The 10,400-nt window shown below is 48.9% G+C and overlaps 4 protein-coding genes across 4 annotated transcripts; 3 read left to right on the forward strand and 1 right to left on the reverse strand.

Moving 5' to 3' along the window:
- On the forward strand, nt 1-2,061 carry ALT_3828 (fungal specific transcription factor domain-containing protein; the record flags this gene model as incomplete). The annotated part of the gene is made up of 5 exons (XM_033560483.2): nt 1-751; nt 808-975; nt 1,033-1,240; nt 1,287-1,572; nt 1,621-2,061. The coding sequence occupies 5 exons, from the start codon at nt 1-3 to the stop codon at nt 2,059-2,061; spliced, it is 1,854 nt and encodes a 617-aa protein (XP_033416374.2).
- Nucleotides 2,062-2,420: 359 nt separating this feature from the next.
- On the forward strand, nt 2,421-3,458 carry ALT_3829 (GFA family protein; the record flags this gene model as incomplete). Its single annotated transcript, XM_033560482.2, has 1 exon — nt 2,421-3,458. One exon carries the CDS (start codon nt 2,421-2,423, stop codon nt 3,456-3,458), a length of 1,038 nt encoding a protein of 345 aa, XP_033416373.2.
- Nucleotides 3,459-5,196: 1,738 nt separating this feature from the next.
- On the forward strand, nt 5,197-6,058 carry ALT_3830 (uncharacterized protein; the record flags this gene model as incomplete). The annotated part of the gene is made up of 4 exons (XM_089599644.1): nt 5,197-5,464; nt 5,559-5,610; nt 5,672-5,708; nt 5,933-6,058. The coding sequence occupies 4 exons, from the start codon at nt 5,197-5,199 to the stop codon at nt 6,056-6,058; spliced, it is 483 nt and encodes a 160-aa protein (XP_089455982.1).
- A 1,583-nt stretch (nt 6,059-7,641) lies between these two features.
- gprD lies at nt 7,642-8,995 on the reverse strand (the record flags this gene model as incomplete). The annotated part of the gene is made up of 2 exons (XM_033560479.2): nt 7,642-8,340; nt 8,402-8,995. The coding sequence occupies 2 exons, from the start codon at nt 8,993-8,995 to the stop codon at nt 7,642-7,644; spliced, it is 1,293 nt and encodes a 430-aa protein (XP_033416370.2).
- Between the last annotated feature and the right edge of the window lie 1,405 nt (nt 8,996-10,400).

Raw genomic sequence — 10,400 nt, forward strand, 5'->3', positions numbered from 1 at the left:
ATGACTCGCCCGAAAACGAAGTATCGGTACTACCACGTTGAAAAGGACGCTGGCCGATCTTCGAGGAGCGCATCGCCTGAAAAACAACGGAGAAGTGGAATACCTGTAGGAGGGCAACGACAGAGTCTCGAGGAAGAGGGTACAAGTCCTGACTTGAGTCCGTCAGGATATGTCGGCTCTTCTAGCATTCTTTCTATATGTCCGAGATTCTCGCCTGTCATCTCTCGCAAACCAGCACATCCTCGGGACAAGGACCCTTGGCCGTTCGATTTCGTGAAGCAGAAATTCAGAAAATTGTTGACGTCTCCGGAACGTGTAGACCAACTCATTACTCAATATTATGATAGCGGTCGTTTTACCGTCATCCCGCGGCCTTTGATAGTCGACCCGATCTCCGCGCTTCTTCGCGAGTTGAGTGCGAGTCAGAATGCAGAAGCGATTTTGGATCATCATCTTGAAAATGCCAGACGAAATCTACACAAGAGATTTCCATCCCTCTCGACTCATACAACAGTTCCTGACTTCCTTGGATATTTCAATGCTGAAAATCTTCGACTGGAGTTTGTTGGCCTCATATTTGCTCTCGCGGGAGTCGCCGTTTTCTATAGCCAGCAGAACCTTGCTGCAGAAATGTACACTGCCAGCAAGGTCTGCGTCGGAATCTGTGAGGAATACAATCAGGTGAATGATCTTACCGTTTGGTCGCGGTATATGAACTTTATTTTAGCATCGATTCTTTTTGGAGACGCAAGTATGGTCCTCTCTCCCTCGCCTTCCAGACTTGAAGATGCTCACCAGCTGTTGCAGGTAATATTCTATACCACCGAGCCAACGAATTTACGGCCGAATTATTCGTCATGGGTTTCCATCGGCTCATATCCTCGCCACCTGATGTTCCTTTCTTCATCCTGGAGACCCGCAAGAGAATTTTTGCGTCGGCCGTTACTATGGACAAAAGTCTTTCTACTTTCCTTGGTAGGGCTCCGCGGATAGATAGCCATTTTTGTGATTTGCCAACCCCGTCCGATCTAGACGATGAAGAGGTCTTGTTTGAGAGCAGGCGACTCGATGCGGCTTTGCAAGACCTTGACCGGGATGGGTGGAAGTGTCCTAATGGAAAAGATAAGCCCATCCGGCCAGCCAGTTTGATTCGACTTCGGTACCAACAAGCTCACCTTCGTGACAAGATCCTACACCTGTCATTGGGGAACAGGACGAAGACTTCCTCGGAAAAACTCTCGTATGTCATACTCGCTATTTACCATGCCTCGCTAATCAATATGTAGGACTTTGTACGGAGAGTATCAGGAAGCGTGGTCAATGGTCCCACCGCAATACCGCTACAACGAAAGCGTCTGGGAAACGTCGAACCCGCAATTATGCGTGGCACTTTTGATTGTTCATCTAGACTATCTTTACAGTGGTTTCTTGATCGAACGAATGCTCACTCAAGATGGTCAAATGACTAAGACTTGCCTCCTGGCAACATCAGCGAAGCTGCTTTCGGGCGTACTTGAGTTCGTCCAGCAGCAACATTGCTATCCTGAATTACGCGAGCGGTTTACATGGATGGTGCGCTCCCGTCCTTGCATCCTGACTGCAAGCTAACCCCAGTGCTAGTTCCTTTTTTACGGCCTTCCAGGTGCTGGGACCCTTGCCACCGAACTTCATCAAAGCACTCTTCGCGGACTCCCATTACAAACCTCTATTCCTTGCGCCAATATCATCCGCGATTTGAGTGTATTACTGGCATGGTTCGAGTGCAAATGCTTTCCCGATCGGCCTGACTTTCTCGTCTGTGTTCAGATTAGCAAAGTCATTGGTGCTCTTTTGGATGATACATTGAACAAGGGGGGACCTCCATCTCAGATGGCAATTCCACTGGAAAAGCAGCAGCCAAATCAGGACGCGCCGAGCTTATCTCATCCTCGTCCTGAAAGCCACAGCCACCATGCGATGGTCCAGCCGCTTCCTGACGCAATGACAAGTCAAGACTTTCTTAACTGGTTTGACGATCTGGTGTGGGACGACCCCTCCATGAACTTTGACTCCATCAGTTAATAAACCTTTAGCGAGCATCTTTGAATTGATTCGAGGTCGATGTTCTCAATTGTTCTATAATCAAATCGAAACGTGATATTGACAGGGATACTTGGAATGACTCCCATTGTCGGGCACCGTTCGGGGCTTGGTGCCGTACCCTAGATACTTCAAACGGAGCGACCGACTCAATGATAACAACACCGGATATCTACCAGACACCGCTTATATGCGGACAAATAACCCAGTTTGATCTATTCCCGGTAGCAAGCGATGTCCCTTGAAATACGAGGTCACCTGATAATAGACATATAAGTCTTCCCGTCATTGTCCAACCCCTCATTCTCCAAACCACTCCCATCGCAAGTCTCTTAGCCAAAATGTCAACCGCAACAAAGATTCTAACAGCGCAATGCCACTGCAAATTAGTGCACTTCAATATCAGCATCCCTGTAACATCCCTCCCCCTGTCAGTCCACCTCTGCCACTGCAACGTCTGCCGTCACCAACGTGGAACCCTCTGTGTCTTCCATTCCCAGCTTCCAACCGGCGTAAGACCAGATTTCATAGCACCATCGAGCATGGCAAATATAACTCCCTATATTCGGCCCGGGTCGCCAGCAAAGAGATACTTCTGCAGCACATGTGGTTGTGAAATTGGCGGTGAAATGATGGAAAGTGGTGACTGGGTGATCTCAACGGCCATCTTCGACGCCAACCGTGATGATACGGGGATCTGGGATATCAAAAAACACATATATACCGAGCCTACGCTGGATGGCGGGTTAGCGGAGTGGTTACCACGAATCGGGGAGAAGGAGATGACAGTGTGGAATCCGCCAGACGACACAATCGATCATCCGCAAGAGATTGACGGAAAACTATTGGCGCAATGCGACTGCGGAGGTGTATCATTCCATATCTCCCGCCCAACACAGGAAATCCTCGACGACCCAGAGATGAGACGTAAATGGGTATCCCCCGTCGATAAAACAAAATGGATCGCCTGTCTGGATGCCTGCGACACATGCCGACTCACAGACGGGGCTCATGTGATAGCATGGACGTTTATCCCGAAGAAACTCATCACGCCGGCGATTCCGGATGATCTACTCCTTGGTTCGTCCAGGGGCTATGTCTCTAGCAAGGGAGTGCGGAGGACGTTCTGCGGGACTTGCGGCGCGAGAGTCTTCTATGACTGCGATGGACGGGAGGAGATAGTGGACGTGGCGATAGGGCTTCTCCGGGCGCCTGAGGGTGTCAAAGCGGAGAACTGGCTGACGTGGAGGACCAAGCGAATGGCCTTCCCGGAGGATGGGATGCGGTATGATCCTGTGTTGACTGAGTCGCTTCGTCGAGGATTCGAAGAGTGGGGGAAGCGGAAGCATGGAGACTTGCTTGATATTACCATTGAATAGAACTGTATGATCTCGAAGGTGGGATGTCAAGATAAAGTTGCTAATAGAGAGAGGACTCTCACTTACGGTCTCTCCCTGAAGCTTCGTGATGCCACCTGCCTTTTCCCTTGACCTTCTCTCCGTACAAGCTCGGTCCACTTCTTGTTGTTGGAAGTTAAGCAGACTGGACCTGCATCTTGGGATTCCCTCCTATAGTTTCTAATTGACGTCCTAATAGTAAAGCAACTATATTCTTTCGCCATTACCTTGATCATAACCTTAATTCTGACGCCATGCTACATATCATAAGAAGCAAGAGTATACTCCATCTATAAATCAGCTCTGATTACCAAAAAAAAAAAAAAATGAAAATGTGAATTTGGAAAGGAGACAGCTTTTCACATGATAGCAGTGTGACCTAAGCGTGCTCTAGGCATTATTTTGAACATGGCAAGCATTGTAGATATAGTGATAACTCAAGTAAAGAATACCCACTAGTAGCTAAGTAAGCAGAGAGAATAGGAAAGAGAATGTATTTTCATCTTTTAAGACACTTAGAAAGCGAATATATTTTAATATATATATAACTCTCATATATTCACTCCTCTTGGAGGTATAACTCAGCCCTCCCATCTAATCTATAGCTCATATTCACTAACTGGTTCTTTACGGGTGAATAGAGAATATAGAATGAGTCCTGTAAGTCCTGGCATCCCTTAGTATAAAAGACTGATCTTCCCCCTTCTAGCTCTCCTTTCTATTCTACATTTTTCCACTTGCTATTCATCCGTTTAAGAGACCCGATTTCAAATCTTTGCCTGACAGCCCTCTTCGCTCTGGAGAAACATTTGCTCCCCTTTTTACGGAAGGTACCGTGTCTGTAGGGATTTTACTCTATACAATGAAACACTTCCATGATGACCATGGCTTCAGTCATCGCTGTGGTATCAGGCAGTGGCCTGGTAATCGGCCATTTGCTTCTCTTGCTTTGGAGAAAAGTCCATAAAGTAGGAACTCTCAGATATTTCGATCCTTCCCTAGTTGGCGATACCTTCGACGACGTTTCGTTCTCCAAATCATTAACAGCAACAGGAACAGAAACAACACCAACAGCAGCAATGCGGCCCGCGTAAGTACTAGAGCTTCTAGATATCTTTCTTTCTCAATCAAGTGGCTTTCAAAGCACTGCAACTAGGCTAACATGAGTTATTATAGAAACACTACACTCGTTGGGTCTGCGAGGAGCGGGGGCACATGGACTGGCTGTGTGTCCAGGGAAAGGCGGCGGAGCTGGTGATTTGGAGGCGGCTCGACGGTATGTACATTACCCTACCTTATACACGTGGAAACGCTCTTTCACTAACACCTGATGCTATAGATGCAGATGTCGTTTCAGCAGCTGCTGGGCCAGCGTGGAGGTTTCCGTCGGGGTCGTGGTGGTGGCCAGGCCTTGCATTGCCTCGCAGAGCTTGATTAACGCCCTCGTGCGAATATAGAGGCAGTTTGTTGCAACCACCACGGCCCCAATGTTCGGCAGTGGTACTTCTTGCATCTGACCAGGTAAGCTTCATCTTGTGAAGAGCACATTGGGGAGGACCTGTTGACTAACCAAGAATAGCCCGCCGCCTCCAGACCCCGCAGCCCAGCTAGGACGCTTGAATACACTTTAGAAGAAGAATGATGGTGGTTAGCGGCCACCCAGTAGGTATGTCGTTCCAGATGGAATCTTGTATATTGCAGAGCATGTGAGTGTCTAACGATGAACAACAAAGCAGGCGATAAATGGAACTTGGAGGCCTACGACGAGACCACCGAGTTCCCATACCGCGAAGAGTTTTCTGAATTCCTTACCTTCCTCTGTGAACGCTCTCTTTGCTTAGAAACAGGCTGTTTACTCATTCACAAAACAGACAGAGCCCTTGAGTACCTAGAACTCGCCTATGATGGCTCCACGAAAGCCGAGGCGCAAGTCCGCGCACGCCTCGACATACTTCCTGGGTTGGTGCTGGGACTCACGAAGGAAGACGGTCGGATCATAGAAGCAAATTAAGTGTCATGGGGCTATACGACCCCATTCTGGAAGACGACCCAGGTGAAGTTTCGGAATGAACTGCTGCGCAGTCGACTTGACTATGCACTCTGGAGGGCAGTGGCCGCCGCTGCCACCCCGCAGGTAAGTCTTTCGAGATTGAATCTTGAATATCGCAGAGCAAATTGTGGCTAACAATAAGCAGCAGTGCCATCCCCCTTCTCGCCGCCCCGTTTGGCCATGTAAGTGATTGACCTTCGAAATTGAGCAGTCCGATTATTGAGTAGCCCCAGTGAATTTACAGCGGCCAAACGTCGCCCTCCATCCGGAGTGATGTGTTTTCAATGGACACACAATCAATGAAGAATATATCCTCCCACCACGGGTAGGGGGCTCAGGTCAGGGTGAGTCGTCCATGCCTACAATTCCAAAAGATGAGCAATCACTGATTGATTGTGTCGTAAAGCCGCCATCCCTGGAAGCCCTTCAAACTCTGTCCATCCTTCTGCCGCCTTCCAGCCCCTCCTCAGCCGGCTCGATGATCGCACCGCAGCCTCAGGCTCCAGTTCACAGCTACCTGGGCAGATTATAGAAAGCAGAAGAAGGAGTGCACGGCGTCCCAGCCAATTGTGTGGCATATCCCGCATAGTAACGAGGGGCAGGAGATGCTACAGGTTGTGGTTTTCTGGAAAGGAAAGAGGGCAGTCTTCTTCCAAAATTCAGTCCCGAGGATCCTGAGCAAGAGAGAGGCAATACTGAAGAGGTCCCCGAAAATGGGATATTCTACTTGTTTTTATATTATTCTGTCCATAATGATGTTTCCAGTCAACTACGTCTTTTCCACTACGATTACATTTTCTCTTCGTTATCTTGCGAGTATGTATGCCATCAATTTCGCCGCATTGGGTTTCAAATCTAGCCTTCATATGAGAGAAACGAACTGTTGTCTCTCGCGCAACATGTACAAATGTAAACCTGTACTCTGCGCCCTAGTCCAGGTCAAATCTACAAAACGGTTCAGCAATATTGGCGAGTATGACCTGCTTGGTCGGATAAATGCTCCAGACATAGTTCCCATTATCGTGGTAGACATTCTTGCAACTGATGGGCTGGTTGTCGCGATTCTCATGCAAATACTCTAACCAGTAATTTGCAAAGGTCTCGGATGGGTTGCTGGACGGTCTTTCGGTGAAGTTCTACTCAGTTAATGTCAGGAAGCACGTTTAAAGCTACTGTCACAAGTCGGAACATAATAAAGTATCTGTGTCAAGGGTTTTTCGACAGTAGAGAAGGGACGGCGCTACCAGTGACCTTATGGCAGATGCGGGCAGATGCTACGGTTGAAGCAACAACGTGCAGCAACGAGAGTATGATAATTCTGTCTTTTTCGTTAAGGATTGATCGGCTACGATACCAACTGGCGTCAGCGTTGGCAGCGGGGTTCGACAAGTATAAAATACCGATGGGAAACTCTAGTGGCACAACCGATATCCTTAGGGTTTTGTATAATCACCTGAGTCAGCACCCCGATCAGCGATCGGATCTTCGAGTCATGTACAAAGTAACACAGAGCGCGGAACATGGAACACCCTCGGTACTCAAATAAGGAATACCCCCATTACAGAGGGGTTTGACCGGACTCCATAGACAACTTCAAAACTAAATCTCTGAAATTTGTAATGTTTTCCCCCGAGTGACTTAGCTCAACAGGCTTGTTGCTGTACGCAGCACATGCAGGCGTTCAGCGGTGGGTCCAACAAACTTCCATCAAGTGGAACTGCATTGTAGATCTTCATAACGGAAGGGCCAACCATTGATTGTGGCCAGTCGTTATACGAGGTTTCATGATAGTTTGCCCCAGTTGACTTGTTCAGGTTGGCGGTCTCTCAAGGAGTGTTTCGGTCGGTGGCCGATGGGTTCGGATTGCTGGTTTTGGCTTTGTTCGTTGGTAGTTTTCTTCTGCTTGATTAATGGAAAACCATGTGCGATCGATGTTGTTGTCTCATTCGAGCCTCGAAGCAGGGGGGAAGATTCGCTGAGGCATGAATGTGTAATTAAGGGTTTGTTGAGGCTAAGTCAAACATACATCATCATCCAAGATTTCCGTAAATTACATAGTATCTAACAAAGGAAAAAAAGGAAAGAAGTGTTTTGAAATATAAGAGTGTAAGACAATTATCTGCTGAACCGATTTGGCTTCCGTAAAGTTTCCTCTGGCTCTGCGGCTTCGTGCGTGATCTCAATGGTCGTTTCCTGGTATACTCCGTGGGCCATATTGCTCAGCTCCATGTCGCCTTTCGGGCCTTTCGGCACAATATCTTCTGTTGAATCGCCTCGGTCATCGAGCACCGTATCGTTGATACTTTGCAAGCCACGGCGGAGGCGAGACTTGACCCGAGACTTCTTGCTCTCAGGACCGGCGACGGTGGTGCTGACGTGCGTGTTGTACAGATTCGAGCCGGTGTGCGCGTAGTAACGATCCGACGTGCTGACCTCGGTGTCCAGCAGCAGATGCCGGCGGGTCAAGGTGTACACAATGACATCCACAAGTCCGGACAGAGCCATGAGGGCACCGGCGGCGGCAAAGTATTCCTTGCTGGGAACGACATGCCTGGCCGTCGACATTCGCCCCGCAGCCAGAGGAAGGGAGAGAAGAACGTATACCAGAGGATAAATAACCATGTACACGACGACTCGGTTCAATCGGTTAAGACTTTCCTGGTGGTTTTGTCGAAGGGCCGCTGCTTGTTTCATCTGACGCCGGAGATAAAAAAACATGATGCCGTACAGAATGATCGTGCCAAATTCGGAAAGGAAAATCCATAGATAGTGTCCCCAGAGCCGCTCATCTTGGGCTTGCGGGCTGAGCCAGCACTGTTGAGAGTCAGTACGTCCAGTCTTCATTCCTCGTCAAGGTAGTCCGTGAACAACTCACCCAGCCGGCTTCCGAAATCACAAAGGTCTTCGAGCCATACAATCCGACGGCAATCAATCCGAGCAGAATGATGAAAGCCCAGAGCCCAACGACACACCAGACAAACGTCGTAAACGGTAATTGCCGCCCACGTAGCACAACTGCACAAGTATGTATCGCAATGGCCAACACGAATAAACCACTTCCTGGATCTGCGGTCTGAATCCACCACCCTTGGAGAACGCATGCCGCGCTGGGATAATTTACACCGCCACGGGCGACCCAATGCAGGCAGAGCAAGAACGCCGTTGCTTGTTGAATGTCGACGAGGAGGAGGTTATAGATGAGCAGGACATATTGATTGTGCGCAAGAGGACGCTTGTAGTAACGCTGCCAGAAAATGAATCGGTACGTTAGGAAGGAAATGAGCGAGAATGTAGCGATCCATGAGCAGAGAGCGACTGCTCCAATTGCAATGAAGCCCGCCCGAAGGCTCCCTGTCAGAGGCTCGTCGGCGAACGTCGGCGGGTGAACTTCCTGAGAACGAGCAGTGAGGTACGGTTTGTCGCCATTTTCGCTTCGCAACAGTAGCAGCGTTCGAACCAAGCTAGTCATCCTCGTTTATCATCACCCGTTCAAGGCTGGTTGGTGATGCGGTCGGTGAGAAGGATGCCAGACTGATGGAGTTCGGCGAGTAGGTGCCTAATTCCTAGCATGACAGGTACTCCTGGCTCTAATATGGAATTTTCGACCATGTCAAGGCGAAAGCTTTTATTACCTTGGCTTATGCCCAGCTAGTTAGACAATGGGTCAAGGTCTTGGGAGAACCATGGTCTCGAGGTTTCGTTCTGTAACTGTCCAATTCGCTAGACAAGCGAGAAGTGATGTTTTAGGGATGAATCTAGCCTAGGCTATCGTCGAAAGCACCTGTTGAGGGCCACATGGCAGGGGATAGTTCCCCAGCGGTCTAGGAGACAGGACAATACGAGATCCGCAAGAGTGGCAATATGGCTCTGTGGTCTCCACAGGCGATCCACCAAACAGCGGTCTCGATCCGACGACATTCCAGATACAGTAGATATTAGATAGATAGTGCTATCCGATATGTAGGAACTAAGCCATGCCAATTTTTGCCGGCTGTCTGGGCGCAAAACACGTGGAGTCAGGCTGGGGGTCAAAGCACACATTGACCTGCATCTAGGGCAAATTTGAGCGTAAAGGACCTGCGTGGCTGCGAGAATGATGACTTTCCTGGCGAGCATGGGAGCAGATCTCGAGGCGAAGTTCCGCTTTACCATGGGCTGGATCCAACGCAGTGGTAGTCTTATTGATCAGCAAATAGTCCGTGGCTCTGTAGGGTGTTAGACTGCCAGTAGTGACATCAAAATCTCCGCGGTTGATCACGAGCAAAAGTCAAAATGGGAGAGATGGTGCCTAGGTAATACATATGCACGTTTTCCAATCGAATCGGGTTTAGAATTGGAACCACCAGTCAGGAAGATCATATCGATCTGCATTACTATTGAACGCAGAGATGATCTCTCAACTCTTGTTCAATGGTCCCTGAGAAGAATACAGGGACGTTCAAGATCTGCCTTTCGAGATCATAAAGTGTCCCGGACTCAAGGTTCGACGAGACCACACTACTAGCAGGCAATGTGGAGTATTAGATTGCCACTCCTTTCAAAGAAGCTGTGCCTCAGCCAATTTTGGCGCTGCAGAGGCCAATGAAAGAAAAAGCTCCTTCCGACATCAGCAAGCGCGCTTTTAGAAGCTGTCCTTGGAGACACCCACCAGCCAATTGAACTGGCAAGGCTAGGACAACCAAACGAAGTTGCACTTGCGAAAAAGAATCATGACCAGAGGCAGACGACAGGCCAACGGTTCCACTTACTCTATCGGGATAATGCGATGGAGGTACCGATAGGTAATTTAGGACAACTAACGAATCTCCATCGCGCTATTACGCATATCATTCTTAGAATGCATCGCCCTCCGAAGTCGAGCTGTAGTCTGTGGA

The sequence above is a fragment of the Aspergillus lentulus genome (assembly GCF_001445615.1).
Source record: "Aspergillus lentulus DNA, contig: Alt08, strain: IFM 54703, whole genome shotgun sequence".
Classification (NCBI taxonomy): domain Eukaryota; kingdom Fungi; phylum Ascomycota; class Eurotiomycetes; order Eurotiales; family Aspergillaceae; genus Aspergillus; species Aspergillus lentulus.